A 16,467-nucleotide genomic window follows, 5' to 3' on the forward strand; every position below is an offset into this window, starting at 1 on the left:
AACGGGTTGGTTCATTGAAAAGAGGATACTTTTATTAACAATATGGGAAATTTTCATATTCATATTCCAAGAATTACATTTTATACAAATTTTTAAAACTTAATCGGTGAAAATTGCAAAATTCGAAAAAACTGTGGATCATTTCAAAAATTTATTTCTCAAAAACTAAAAGCGATTTTTCAAAACGGCTCGTTGCATTAAAAAGAGGATACTTTAATTAATAATTGGTGATATTTCCACAAGGATCCTTCAAGAAATGAATTTTATAGCGAATTTTGAAAGTTATCGATGAAAATTGCAACATCAAAAATTTTATCACAACTTCAAATATTGTTTTCTCAAAAACTAAAAGCTGTTTTTCAAAACGGGTTGGTCCATTGGTAAGAAGACACTCTTATTAACACTTTTTGGAAATTTTCATACTCATATTCCAAGAACTGGATTTTATACAAATTTTTAAAACTTAATCGGTGAAAATTGCAAAATTCGAAAAAACTGTGGATCATTTCAAAAATTTATTTCTCAAAAATTAAAAGCGATTTTTCAAAACGGCTTGTTGCATTAAAAGAAGGTACTTTAATTAATAATCGAAAGTGATAACAGCGATAGTTCTGTTAGTAATGAATTTGATGATGAATTACAAGCAAAGAGAAGTTGTATTCAATGAAAAAAATCCTGTTGGGTTTAAACTTGATTATTATCTGTAGTGTCCAACACTTAAAAGAGATACTAATTCCTGTGAATAGTGGAGTACTAAGTGATAGGTTTTTAATATCCGACCAAAGCCGGGTTTTCGGAATGCGGCCGGATTTAAAAAAATGGCCGGATATCCGTTCCACCACTAATAAATAGCATCAATACCTCTAATTCAAAATTTTTATTTGTCCTCTCCGGAATGCCAGATAAGATCAAATTATTCCGCCTAAGTATCCATAAAAAATCGCCCACTTTTTCACAAAAATTCATATTTTGTTAGAGGAGCTAATTTAAGGTAAATTTTTTGTTTTGAGATTATTTTCAATTTAAATGAGACGAAAAACACAAGGTATTTGATTAAGCCATATAATATCACAGTGCACCGAACAAACCGTTTGTAAGCTGCGCTTTTACCCGTCGTTTAATCCTCTCAAACGATTTAGCACCACCAAGAAAATTCTCGCTCGACAAACATCCCACCCAGAGAATGTTTGTTTTCTTTTGGCCGACCACCTGTCTGCTTTCTGCGCCATTTGTCTTTGCAGAAAAAAGTATAGAAAGTCGTGGAAAAAGAGGGAGTTTAACTTGTAAAGTTTTAATCGTCTTTCAACAACTTTAACAGCAGGTAATAAAAGTTTATGAAAAATCTTTGAAAACGAAGATTTTATAATCTTTTTTTTCGAATTAGTTGTATAAATATTTCATTTCGACGACAATCAATTTTAATAAAGCTTTAGCTCCTTTTCAGACATACGTCTCACTTTACCGGAAAACGAAATAAATTGAGGCCATCAACTTCCGGTGACATTTTCAACCAACTAAAATTGATTTAGTTTACTAAAACTATCTATGCTTTACTTTATAATCATAACAGACATTTACATCACTATTTCAACATCGGTTACAGGTATTTATACAAGAGCAGGTGCTTTAATGTAACGCGAAATATGGATGTGATTCATAAGTAAATATGTCACTAACATACTTAGACATTTCAAGTCATGATCTTAAAACAACTTCTCTTTTGCGATAAAAGGGAAGAGCACGAATCGACGACCACTTGTTTGCACGTGCTCTTTACCACGACATTCGTGCCTCGGTTACAGCTATTTATACAAGAGCAGGAGCTTTAATGTAATGGCCCATATGCGTCATCGTAACATCAGGAGAAGCTTAGGTAACAATATTCAACTTACTTAATTCGTTGTTATTGAAGAGTTTTAATTTTGTATTTCTTAAATTAATAAAAATCATAATTAGTAAATTTCTTGAACAAAACCAATCCACGAAAACTTAATTCAAAAGTAAATTTACATAATCACCCCCAAGATAGGTACTAGTTACAAGTAACGTTAAGTTAATTTTCTGTAATAAAGGCGTTTGAGTCTTTCCCTAACACCTGGTGACATTGAAGACATTTAATTTCAGCTAAGACCATCCCACTCTATAGGGAAATCCTTCAAACTCGTCTTTTTAATCAGAAAACTTGTCGCCGTGTGGCTTTCATTTCGAAGGCTCCCTAAGGCCTTCTTTTTCTAAAACGAAATGGAAAAATGTGAAATAAAAAAAAGCTCACCTGATAACCGTCATAAGTCCACGACGCCCACTTCATCGGACAGCTTTGCAGATCGAACGGAAAATATTCCACGTTAATATCACACGAGGATCTATAAATCCCGTGGCTCAACCAAACAACTTCGCCGTTATTTGAAACGATAACGTTTGTATTTATTACTGATGATTGATATTGAGGATCTGCACTGAAATATAAATTAGATTTTTTTTTGTTTTTACGAAATAGTCGATAAAAAATAAAAAATTACTTGTTGTAAAGAATAATATCTGGTTTCCAAACTCGGTGATAAGGAATCCTAATTACTTTTATACCAGCGAAATCAGAGACGTTCCATTTTAAATGATGGTCAAACCAAATTTGGGTTATCCAACAATTTGTAGTTAAAATTTGATTTTTTTCATCCTATAAAGAAAATATCGTTTTATTATGTGTTATTCTGCAATGTCGAGTTTCGAGATTCAAAGAGCTTCACAAAATTTTTTGTTAACGGAAAATTTTTCCAGAATCGTGTTGTCTTAAAGTAAATGTTATTCATCAATATAATATATTCCAAGTTCTTGTTACCGTGAGATCTAACATCGTGTGAATCCGAATTAAATCGTCTTTGAATGTTGAATATGCCTGGTTATTTGTGCAATGCGGTATGCATTGGTAACTCCTTTGTTGGTGGTGTTTTGAGAGTTTAAGCTCTATTTCCAATGCTCTATTCTGACCACAAAATCCACATGTTTGAGGATTTAAATTTAAAGGGTACAAATCGGTAAGTGTTTGGAATGATAAATATCGTGTGAATTTTTACAAGTTCTCTACAACTTACTTTTGTTGTCTTGGAATTTTTTTCGCGCAACTAAGCCACCCTAAAATATAATTTGACACAGCTTGCTTAAGAAAACAAAATGAGCAGCTTCATACATTACTCCAAGTTTCATTTATTAAGAGAATGACATTGCAATTTGGGACATGGAATGTATGTACATTCTTTCAGGCAGATAAAATCCGAATGTGGCAGAGAAGTAAAGTAGAGCAGTAGGCAGAATAAATATGATATGCATTTAACAACAGAGCAGGAGGTAAGATAACTAATTTAAAAATAACACGTTTTTCTACCAAGGAATGAAGCAAAAGGAGATTATGGCGTAGGTTTTATAGTGAATAAGAACATTTCCAAATCGACATTACGCTTTTTCCCAATTAATGATAGAATTTGCAAATAACAAGGGACAGTAGTGGGGCAGTTCTATGAAGAGCTTCAAACTGCTTATGATGCCATACCAAAGAGTGACTGAAAAACTACTAAAAATGGTATGAGACTAGCACAATTAGCCACAAGCAATTATTTCAGGTCAAATTCGCCAACCACACAAAAAAAATCTACAAGAGAACATAGATAGGTTCACCATAATGCAACCAAATCGACCATATCGGTCATATCTAACAACTGAGGTTCTTCTATAAACAATGTGAAAACCTGTTACAACACCCAGTAAAACTGGATGTAATAAAGCTTAATTAATATTATGCTAACTGGATCGAATGTAACTGTCAGAATTATTCAAGGTAGCTAATAGAACAGATCTAGAATAATCCCCACAATAACCACAATCAGGATATACGAAACTCTGATTAGGTCGGTTGCCACATATGGATCAGAAACATGCAGCTTGACAGCTAGCGATACAAAAATACTTCTTGTTTTTGAAAGAAAAATAATGAGACGAATACGCTACAACGATGAACTGGAGAGGAATCTTGGAAGTATGGAAGTACTAAATTGGAAAGGCAGAACTGCAGACCGAGATGGATGGCACGAAGTCGTGAAGCAAGCTAAAGTTTACCCGCAATAATAATTTGGTTTTAAAAGTCAAAATCATACGGGAGCTGGAATGATATCTTGGACTACAAAATTTCATTAACACGAAAAGTTAGCAACTATGTACCTACATAGATGATATAGTGATTCTAAGTGGGGCCAAAGGAGAACTTTTCTCAACTCACAAAAGAAGGTTTAAAAGTAGGACTCATAACTAATGAATCCAAAAGAAAGTATATGGAGTCCATAATATCTCGAAGAAGAGGCCCCAACATAGAAAATTACTCATTTAATGCTTCATAATCTTGGGATTTACAGTACACGAAATAAATAATCTCACTGAAGATATCGAGGTTACAAGAACAAGAAGTTGCTAAGAATACTTAGCGGCAATTAGTGCTACTATGCCTACAAACATCTAACGATGAGTAAAATACCAGGCAGATAATCGAAACTCAAGATCTATCCCTCTATTACAAAAATATATCTCTTCTCATAACGCTGATCTGTACTAAGAACTTGGCCCGCGAAAAAATGTACAAGTACTTACATCTGGATTAAAAATTATATTATTCATACCCTTAAGGATGACAGATTGAGATCGTTATTTATCAAATCTCTATCTGATTTGTTAAAACTGTAACAAGTTTTCATACCTCTAATTGTCCCCTGACTTGGTCGTTGTAGCCAGAACATCTGTGACTTACGAATCTTACGATCAAAGACTTTAACTTATTTTCTTTACTCTTTGATTATGGTTTCCTGCTCTTAACGGAATCTTATCTTAACGATTCTGTCGAGTTTCTTTGCGACAAGTATATATCGACGTGATAGATCTTCTTCAGATTTTGTGAAATCAGATGGTGGTGGAGTCCTGGTGTTTTCGCTTCCCGATTTATCAACTGGATCTTCCAAAGGATTCAGATTTCTTCTCCAATTCAGAATATCTCCGATTGTGTCCATATCATCTCTTATTGTAATCTGTTACAGCATAATAATATTCCTAACGTTAATGATATCCCATATTGATTATGTTTTTTCAAAGACCATCAAGCAATTACGGTTTTTTATTCGCACATATTTCAAATTTTTCAACCTATAGTGTATTAGGTCTATTTATATGGCATATGTAAGTAGTATTCTTAGAATTGGGTTGGAAGCAGTGCAGCGCCCATTTATGGGATTTCTGGACCGTAAATTTCGGTTAAGCACTGTTCGTATTAGACGAGATGTAAGGTTTTGTAAGACGTTTTGCCACTGATATGGGTTCTTGTATAAACTTGTTAATGGGTACGTCGATGCAACGGAAATCTTATCTCATATAGACTTCAATATTCCGCGGTATTCCGTGGCAGTTTGGTGTTTACCAAACTCCAGCTCCCGTGTTCTAAGAATTCAGGATTCCTTTAAGAAGTATTGCAAGCACTGACATTTTCATTTCACTCCATTTATGTTTAAAAAATGTATCTATTTATTCGCATTTTGATGATAAGACTTGACCACGAATCGGACCAGCTCATGAAATATGTTTAAATTAATTCGCTGTATACAAAAATACAGCGGTTGGCTTGAGAAGAACATCTGGAAAGAACGCAGGGAGACAGAGGTGTAAAGAAAATTGTGAAATGGATACCACAGGAACAGAGGACTAGAGGAAGACTAAGGAAACGATGGAAGAGTAATGTGATCGACGATATTAGGACGTTTAGTGTACGAAACTAAAAGCGTGTGGCTTGTTTGATGAAAAATTTTGATATTGAAAAATGCCACGTTGAGTTATTGTGCTTTAGATGGGTAATTATAAAAATCAATAAGTTTAATACATTTTAGAGTATCCAACATAGAATACTTCACATTTGTCTTAATAATATTTTAAACTTATTAGCTTTCCCATCTTCCTATCTGGCGGGATGTAAGCAAAATGAAAGAATAATAATGTTCATAAATTCACACTACATTCGAAATGGAAAAGTTCCTGCTGTGAAATGTATTACAAATTTAGATGTATGGATAACAAGCTAAAAAGTTTCAAGATGTTTCAAAATAGGAACTTGATTTAATTTAAGGAACCTTTCGAAATCTTTTTGTTCAAGTAATTATCTATGTGTTAAATAATAAAATTTAAAAAACAACATCCTCTATTCTAAAAAAAAAGGAATTGGATATAATGCGGTTTTCTCAGCCTATAAATATCGATTTTGAAAGGAATTGGTAACACGATGAGGGATACGATCTTTTGGGGTATATTTTCCCATTTCCATATCGCTAGAAATCGGTCTTATTTCCCAGTACTACGATCTCCTATAGCCCTTTTATTCTCTCTTGGTCTTTGTATGCTGACGGAGAACGCCATTTCGATTTAAGATTGTGTTCGATACGAACAGGCGAGTTTATCTAGAGTTTCAATCGGCTATTTATATAAATTTTTCGAAAGGAAAAGATTTCAATTTTAAAGCACCTCAATTTTTTAATTCCTTCATGATTATACTTTGATTTCTTTTTATACTCAATCGTTAAAAAGGTTACCTGTTTTTATTAGGGTTGATTGAATCAATCTTGTTTTAAAGGTCCGGTCACGATTTCCAAGAATTCGCAGAACCTACAAAATGTACCTCAAACGTGCCAACACGACGTTTTCTTTGTCTTTGAAAGAGTTTGGCTTTGTGATGTCCACTTTTTTTTTAGCACGGAATTAGAGTGCTCTTGGAAAATAAATGAGTGAGAGAAGAATTTTAACATAACGTGGATTAAAAAATTCAAATTACTAAATTCCCCTTTAAAATAGTTTTTTTTCACATATTTCACGTCAATTAAGATCCCACTTCATTATGCACTTTCCGAAAAATCAATACTCTCCATGAATAGTGAAAGGAAATTAATTACTTACCACGTCGATGATGTGATGTAAAGATACTCCAAAGAGTACTGTAAGAGGTAAAGAGGAGTTTTCTGCAGGGCGAACCGCGGGATCGTAATCAGCCATTAAAAATCGCATCAATCTTGATTCATTTTCATCCGCTTTTCCAAAATTCGCTATAACAAAAACGATATTTTAATCAATTCTAAGTCGTAACACCTGTGCGAGTTTCTCTAAACAATAATTTACGGTTCCAAGTTTGTCTATTTGACTCTAAAATTGAAACAAGTTAATTCCGAGATGGTCGTAAATTCAGTGAGGGAATTATCGAAACGTCAAATGAGAAAGCTTTAGGCTTTGTTGTTGTGATTAGAATGATGTCATTTGAAAACGAGGTGCGTAAATCGAGATACTCGAAATCGATCCCATTTTAACCCAGAAAAGAAACAACTACTGGGCCGTAATCAGTTTTACTGTGCGAGTTTTACGCCGAAGTTGCAGTAATCGAGCTTAACAGCCATTTCAGTTCGATTGGATTCGTGATCGTAAATAAAACACCCTATAAAATTAAAACATGTTTTATAGGATTCATTAGTTAACATTTTTTTAACAATAATTTTACAATTTTTTATTATTTTGATTTATTTCGTTTCAATTGTATCACCTGTTTGAATTTAATTCAAATCAGCAAGTTGAGTAAAATAGTTTAAAATAATCAAACAAACTCAATATTGTAAAACAATAATAAAATCGAAATTTAATTTTAATCCATATCGATATCAACCATGCTTTATTTATATAAAATATTTCTGTTTGAATTGAATTTGTTTTTGAAAAGTTGGCCAAAGTTTAGTCAATGAATGATAATTTATTAAAAATAGTACGTTATTTTCGTCGAAAGTTGTAAATATAAAATAAATTAAACTAAAAAACCACATATCGGAAAACGTGAAATCAATTTCTGTCAAATATGTATCAACTGCAATATTTTGTTACCAGTAATGTTTGCCTTTCCATGCACTTGAAAACTTTGTCTCCCAATTTTTTGGCAATCCGCAGATGGGATACAATATATGTATAGACATCAAATGGGAAAAGAATTATAACAACCTCAGTCTTAGAAAATGAATTATATCCGGAAAGTAAATGTTACTGGAAAAGATTTCTAAGTAAGTGAAGAAGAAGTAAAGAAAGCGATGGTGTTTGCTATAAAATTACAGTGGAACTGAATACCATACCAAAACAGTGATTAAAATACATAATTTGTCACATATAATCATCACAAAATAAAGAAAAAGGTAAGGAAAATATGATACATGATTTTTCGAAAACCAAGGGTTTCGTTATTGACAGAAACAACAAAAACCCATTTTATTAGAAGACTGAGATCTATGTATATCGCACTGATTGAGGTATACAAAGAGTTATTTATCAAACGAACCGAGCTAATTAGTATCTTTAATGAGAAAACTAAAATTTTAAATATAGATATGTCAATAAGTGAGTTAAAAACATTTTGTGAAATCATAGTTTCTAGTCTTCCATTTGCATTACCAAGCATGCATTTATTCAAGCAGCAGTGTCTAGGCTTCTCTAAAAAGGATTAACGCTTCCACTGATAGTTTGTCGTCTTCTACTGGCAATATTTAGTCTTCTAGTAGCAGTATCTCTGTGTTGTCTTAAATTCAACTTTCTACAACAAACAGCTGTGCAATTCCCTGGTTCTATCCCATTTCGCCTACTGTGCTCTCCTTTACCATGCCTCAATTGATAGTGTTGATACTCTACGCATTCAAAGAGTGCAGAATGCTTGTTTGAGGATTGTATACGGTATTCGAAAGTATGCTAAAGTAAATTGTTAACGTTCTGTCTCTATCATAAGATTTTGACCAGTGGGAAGCCTTCCTACCTGACAAACAAAATAAGATATCGTTGTGATATGCACAATCTGAATACGAGGTTCAGGGGTAAAATTTCTCTTTCTAAGTATAAGTTGTCACTATTTAGAAGATTATTTACGTACCAGATTTGTGTACTTTACAACGATATGCCTGATGACCAGGTTATCTCTGAGTCTTTAAGTCTATCCTTGTCAACTTGCTAATGAGAGATTAATAGTATATGGTGTGCCATCTTCAAGACAGTGCTCGCTGTCTTGCATTTTGCTTTTCTAATAAAATTTTCGTATTTTATTTATACATAAAATTGTAATTAAGTTTATTTAATTCAATAAAAGGCATTAAAGGAAAATGTAGTCTTCAACAAGTAGTATCTATTCTCACAACAATATCTAATCCTCAGCAAGCAGTAAATAGTCTTGTACAAGCAGTATCTAGTTTTTCATTAGCAGTATTTACTCTGTTAGCAGTATCTAGAGTTCTGGTATCTATTTGTTCTGCATGCAGTATTTACTTTTCTATTAGTAGCGTCTAGTCCTCTGCCTATTATATCTGATATTCCGCTAGCTGTATCTATCCATCTACCTATAAGTAGTATCTAGTCTTCCATTAGCAGTGTCTACTCCTCCATTAATAGTATCAAGTCATCTACCAACAGGAAGTAGTCTTGTACAAGTAGTATTTATTCTTCTGCGAGTAGTATCTGATACTTAGCAATCAGTAAATAAGCTATTAAAAGCAGTATCTAGTTTTTCATTTTCAGTATCTAGTCCTCTACCAGTAGTATCTAGTCTTCTATCAGCAGTATTTCTTTGTCTGTCAGCAGCATCTAGTTTTTTTATTAGCAGTATCTTCTACTCCATTAATGTCGTCTACCAGTAATAGTCTGTTCAAGTAGTATCTACTCTTCTACCAATAGTATCTAATATTTTACAATCCATAAGTGCTATTCTGCCGGCAGTATCTATTTTTTATTATCTCTATTTGTTAACTATTTCTTCTGCATGCAGTATTTAGTCTTCTATTAACAGCATCTAGTTTTCTATTAGCAGTATCTTCTCTTCCACTAAAGGTATCAAGTTGTCCACCATCAGTAGTCTTGTTCAAGTAGTATCTACTTTTCTAGCAATAGTACCTAATATTTTATAAGCCATAATATATTTCTTTATTATCATTATTTCTTAACTCTATTTGATTGAAATCCGATGATATGGAGGTAGTAGATGGACTAATAACTTATCAGAAATGGATACATCAGAAATATTGGAAACAATCATAAATAACACGGCTATCAAAAAGGGAGAAGTTCCCAAATACTCAGTGTACCGTATAACTAAAATATTTTAATGATTACGTTTAATCATAACTGTATTATATTATGAAATATATGGTGACTTGTATTATTTTAATGCCATATAATTAAAGTTTTTTAGCTTTTTCTGATCTCGCTGAAATTTGGGAACTTAACAGTGCATCTGGTCTGCGACAACGCATCTTTAAAGCCAAGATTTTTTTTTGATCAGGTAATGTGGTTGAATTATTTCGGAGTAAACATCAACACAAGATGCAGCGGTGGTATCGGGATGTAATATGGAGGAATAAATACTTCCAAAAAGTAAGGTGAGGATATATATCCATTGAATCACAGGCGAAAAACACCTTCTCAGGAGCACAGTGATGAAAACTCTTCGAGCAATGCTCTGGCTACTCTTTGCATAAGTATCATTTATAGTTTGAAAGATTCGATTTATTAATTTAATACATCATGTTTACATATCGCATCAGATATCGCCATTCCTGATTATAGACAAGATCAAAGTGTCTTTTTTGCAATAAATTAATTAATATGGAACATTTGTTTGCACAATGCACTTGATGTATTACAAGTTTCGAAGACACGGAAACAATGCGTCAATAAGATGAAAGAGTTTTGTTGCAAATAACCTCCATAGATAATTACCATAGATGACGTAAAAAGTACCAACGCATCTTAATAAGTGGTAGGATGAAGACTTGAATTCTCTATGAGATTAAGAAAACACCAACTCTTAAACCACTGTACATTGCGCTGTTGCGAGATATGAATATTAATAATAATAAATTATTTCCAAAGATATATAAGTGTATGATTATATTTATTTGAAAGTGTAAATGTAGGACAGATTTAAACAACATCTCTTTTTTACCCCGATATTGTTGATGTGTCATTATTTTTCCTCTCCTCACAGTGATTCAGAACTCATCAAGAAGCACGGTTCATTACGAAATAACGACGGCGTATATTGATTGATGGCTTTGCGCACGATGGTGGATTATTTTTTTTTGCCTCTCTCGTTTTTCAAGCATGAATCCTTACTATAGATCGGCGTCATTCGTCTTTCTATAATGACGACACACTTACCGGAATCGACTGATTTATTGCCTACACCTCGCGTCTCATTCTTATAATAAAGAAACTAAGCTACCGGGAAAAAAGTCTTTTAAAACAGGTGATGAGAATAAATTATTTTTAATTTATAGCATTTATTTTTAATAGGAATGATTAAAATGATTTTCGCCTTCTGAAACGTTCTTCCTGAAAGTATTTATAAAGTACAAAATTCCAAGCAAGATACTTTTAAGCCCCATTAACGACGACCGCCATCAGATAAAGACGGGAATCGGCCTTGGAAACAAATTGCAAGGTACCGAAAAATTATTATTCGTTTACCCCCAGGTTCCGTCAAAGCGAGGGATGGGTAATTCCCTCGAAACGACGACGCTTCTAATTAAAATACTTTAACAGGGAGATTTTCAACGCGCCGAGTTTCAAGAAACCCTCTCTCGATTTAGAGAAATCATCTCGAAAAACGGAAATAAACCCAAGCGAATAACAATCAACCATGCCGTTTGAGTTCCAATTTTCGGTGACGACCTCGATTAATATTATATTTCAGCCGGGGTTATAGTTCAATATAATTTTACTACCTCTGCTAGGGGTAGGTTCGAGGTTATTTGATCAAAAAAGTTTTTATTAAAACTCAATTACTACCTTCATAGTTTTACCAAATATGTTTTACGCACAAATTTAAAAATCACCCGGCGGTTCCACCAATTTTCAAACCTTTCTGTATCGTATTAAGTTCTTTAGATATATTTTGTGATATTTCCGTAGTTTGATGTTATTGTGGTAAGTTATTGCGAAAATGTTACCCGATTAATTTCCATTGTGTGGTGCACCCCTAATTCAATTGAACGAATCAGCATAGATTTGCATAAAATCGAACATCAATTCAACTAGAAACGATTTGAGCTACGTGCTTAATGAGTATAACTATTATTTTGCTTTGGAGTCATAAACATGATACAACGATTTTTTGGTTCTTTATAAATTTTTATTTTCATTAAGAAAATTCCTAAACCGATTTAAAAACGATTAAAAAAATATGTTGAAAGCTCTCTAAATATTTTTCAATTTCCCCTTGCACAAAAGCGATTTTTCTCTGTGCTCGAAACTATTTTACCCGTCGGTGAACACAATATTATTAATTCTACCTCCGTTCGACCGGTGAGTAGGTTGGAAAACGCAGCAAACCGAACAAATACCCATCTAAACCTACCGTTAACATTTACGAGTTCTGGATCAACGTTTATCCGTAATTAAAGTGGGTACTGCAGCAAATATCTTCTGGAAAGACTGCTGATGACGTGTAAATCGGCCGCAGAAACATCTACTCCCATTCTCTCCGTTTGTTAACGACGAACGAGAAAAGTTTTACTATTACACCTAAGAGAAAATGAGTATGTTGTGTTTTCGAGAACAAAGAAAATCCCATCAATGTAAGTAAGAGTTGCAATTTTTATTAATTAATTTTTCATTTCAATTTGTTACCAGGAAATGTATAAATCAAATGTATCCCGTTAATTCAATATCCATTGTAATAAGCAAATTATTCATTATTCGATACATCAAATACACATATCTATGCAAATGGGATTATTATTTAGGTTTGGGTTGCCGAGCAAATATTTCTCTAATTGAATACGAATTATAACCCCAATCCTAACAATAACGCCGATTAAAGCCATCGAAAATGAACCATTTGCTCACAAATCGAACGTTTAAAATCCATTCAATCTCATCGAATCCTAAAACTCTCTTCAAGAACTTTAATTTATATAGATAATTTCCCACCCAGTTTTTTTTATTTCCAAATAGGTCAACATTTAACAAATCGTTTTACACAATCGACCAAATTATCTAGTAAACAGTACATAAATCGTTAAACCGATATTGTCGGGAATCGTGTCATTTTTCAAAGTATCCGCCTACTTGAACGTGTTCGTAACGTGATGGGATATCGGCTGAAGAGAATAAATCGCGTGTCAACGCGGTTCTGTAAAAATTTTTCAACATCCCCGTCTCGTCGTGTGTCGATGGTTTCTCGTTCGAAAGTGTCACTCATCATCCGTTTGATGTCATGGGCACGAATAGACTTTAACCCAAATATGAATTATAATAAATTGATCTTTTTGCTATATTATAGATTTATTTGACAAGATAATTGAATCATTTTTAATGATATCTATTAAGATGTTTTAAATCATCCTTAACATAATCAATAATAAAAATCTGTTTTTATTATTCCAGATACTTACGCGCTACAGATTTTTCTTGATAAGTGTAAAAAAGATAAATTCAGAATCCGACTTGCAAACTATTGTGATCTCTGATTCCTTCCATGGGTTGTTTTTCATCGATTGGTATATATACTGATTTCAGGTGGTCATTGAGGTGATGAACTTTTCCACGGTAAACATCCGCGAGAATGCTGCTCTTAATCTTAGTAACATTATGGGTTATTATGGGTGGCGTTTAAATTCTTTTGACTCACTGAGACTGAAATCCCATTTCCTGTCAAATGTAAACACTCAGTATGAATGCGATTGTCATAAAGAGTTGAAAGTAACTTAATGTACCTTAAGGTCGATTGCGTCTTTTTTTCGAAAACTGCGTCTTCTAAAGTTTATAAATTAATAGAACGACCAAATTCAGTATAATGACATTTAAAATTCATTTAATGTTATGTCAATCATTATATATTGAACAAATGTACCACTATAAATTTTCATTTAAACATGAAATGAAACAATTAATTGTTGATTATTTTGTGTTTATAATTTGTTTGTAACAATAAATTAATGATTAATGGTATCAAATTCTCTCATTGTCGTAGCTGGACGTAAAAGTCTTTTTTGTAATTCGCTACGGTAATGGAAGCTATAACAGTACTCAAACGGGTGCTGTAATGAGACTCTTTACAGCATCCGATGCTGTAATGAGATTTTAGTAACATTTTATGGAACCAGTTCAAGTTGGTGACATTGGGTCATTAATTTTTCTAGTTGTCAATGTGACAATTTTTGTCTATGGATGTTTAAACACGTTCTTAGTATCAAATACAAGGTCCACAATGATGAGGACATGGACTCTGAGCAATTTCTCTTATTTTGGGAGGTGTACATCAAACATTTTTTTCAGGTGAATATATTTTGTGTTTTGACAGTTTCTAATTGTCAATTCAAAGTTTCTATTTTCAAGTGTTCCGGTGTTACCAACTGCTACATACCTATTTCCCTACATTGCCAAAATTTACTTTATTTTTGTTAAAAAAAAAGTATAAAAACGCGAATTACAAAAAATAGCATAAAAAACACGTTTCATAAGACTTAAAGCACTCATTCATTAAAAAACTCGTGGCTTCGCCACTCGTTTTTCAACTTGAATTCGTGCATTTCAAGCGTGTCTTACGAAACTTGTTTTTTAATATACTATTACCTAATTTCATTATAAAATAGTTATTTACGTAATCAGTTATGAAAAGACTAATTTTGTTTGACAAACGTAATATTTGCCAAAACGAGCGAGCGAGTTTTACAAATTACGTGAGTTAAACAAAATTAGTCGTTTCATAACGTGTTAAGTACAAAATTTTATCTAATTCCATTGAAAAAGCAATTTTTGTTCAAAACTTGATTTATTTTATTAGTGACAGATTTTGTTGCATACTTTGTTATTACTTTGTTACATACTTTGTTATTTAGAGTAATAATTGCTGGTGAGTGATCCGAGTCCAGCCCTAACTCTTCTTCTATGTTTACGAAGTTAAGCGATATATTTTTCGTAATAAAAAAAATCAAGCAGGTCCGGAATTTTACTTCTATCTGTTGGCCAGTAAGTTGGCTTCCCAGTGGAGAGCACCTCACAATTTAGGGGCTCTATTAGTTGTCTTTCTTTTGTATTTGTCAAGCGAGAACCCCAAGACATATGTTTTGCATTAAAGTCTCCTCCAAGTATAAATTTGTTGTCAAGATGTAGTAGAATTTCCTGATAATCTTCTCTTTTGAGATTATGTCTCTGTGGTATGTACGTTGCTCCTATGGATATTAAGCCATTAGCAGTTTGAACTTTTACCACTGTAGTTTGGTGTTGTTCAGTACTAATTGTAGTGTTCAAATAGTGGTCAACATTCCTTTTTATAATAATTGCACTTCCACCTCGAGTCGCATTACTCGGGTGAATTGGGTGATAAATATTGTAATGGTTGATGTTTATGTACGATTCTCGTGTAAAGTGAGTTTCGGAAATAATAATAATAAAGATATATTTCAATATTGTTTTCTTTAAGTATTATTGGTAGTCTGTTTTGATGCTGTCGAAGACCATACTTTTCTTCCGAATTAAGATTCAGTTTTACTGTGCCGTTATTTAGCGCATGTGTTACGAATCCATCTTTAATTACGCTTTTAAGTGTCGCCGTTTTCAGTATGAAAATGATAAAAGTTATTACATGATATACACATGTAAACGCTATGTAATAATTAATAAGGTACTGTTCTTGGATTGCTTGCTGTCATAAAACGTAGACTGACACACTTCCTGGTTCCGAATGTGTTTTATTCTTTCAATGCATTTTTATAAAGTCGTATTGATGTTTTATATTTAGCTTGTAGTAGAAGAACGTCAAGCTTTTATGCAGTTGTGGCTATTGAACATATCTAAAATAGTACAGGGTGTCCAAATTTCGATGGGTTTGCAGGGTATCTCAGTTATTATGAAAGGTAGAAAGTTGCGGCTTTCGCGAACCTGAGCTACTTTTTTGTGAAACTTACAATGGCGCAAACCAAATTTTCATAGCCCTTTTCGTTTTTGATATACAGGGAGTGTTTCAAAATTTACGATTTTCAGACACCCCTGTGTGTCGGCTATCCGGAAACGTAAAAATGGGTTCTAATAGATTTTTTCACGTAGAATCCAATGGTGCACGTAGAATTTTTCTAGTCATCAAGGTTTTTGAGTTATAAAGAGTTAAGTATTTTAGAAGTTGAGTATTCAGTATTTGAGTTGTGTTTATAACTCAAAAACCGTGATGACTAGAAAAATTCTACGTGCACCATTGGATTCCACGTGAAAAAATCTATTAGAACCCGTTTTTACTTTTTTACTAAGTTTCCGGATAGCCGAGATACAGGAGGTGTCTGAAAATCGTAAATTTCAAACACTCCCTGTATATCAAAAACGAAGAGGACTATGAAAATTTGGTTTGCGCCATTGTAAGTTTCACAAAAAAGTAGCTCAGGTTCGCGAAAG

The 16,467-nt window shown here is 33.1% G+C and overlaps 1 protein-coding gene across 1 annotated transcript in view; it reads right to left on the minus strand.

Moving 5' to 3' along the window:
* The window catches only part of LOC111414835 (neuronal acetylcholine receptor subunit alpha-10-like), a 39,343-nt gene that overhangs the window by 12,065 nt on the left and 10,811 nt on the right, over nt 1-16,467 (minus strand). Inside the window, exons 2-4 of the mRNA XM_023046286.2 lie at nt 6,970-7,115; nt 2,520-2,674; nt 2,273-2,456 (exon numbers count right to left, since the gene is read on the minus strand). Coding sequence (XP_022902054.1) covers nt 2,273-2,456; nt 2,520-2,674; nt 6,970-7,115 — 485 coding nt within the window. The remainder of the gene's footprint in view (nt 1-2,272; nt 2,457-2,519; nt 2,675-6,969; nt 7,116-16,467) is intronic.

Source organism: Onthophagus taurus, chromosome 11, assembly GCF_036711975.1.
Source record: "Onthophagus taurus isolate NC chromosome 11, IU_Otau_3.0, whole genome shotgun sequence".
Taxonomy (NCBI): Eukaryota; Metazoa; Arthropoda; class Insecta; order Coleoptera; family Scarabaeidae; genus Onthophagus; species Onthophagus taurus.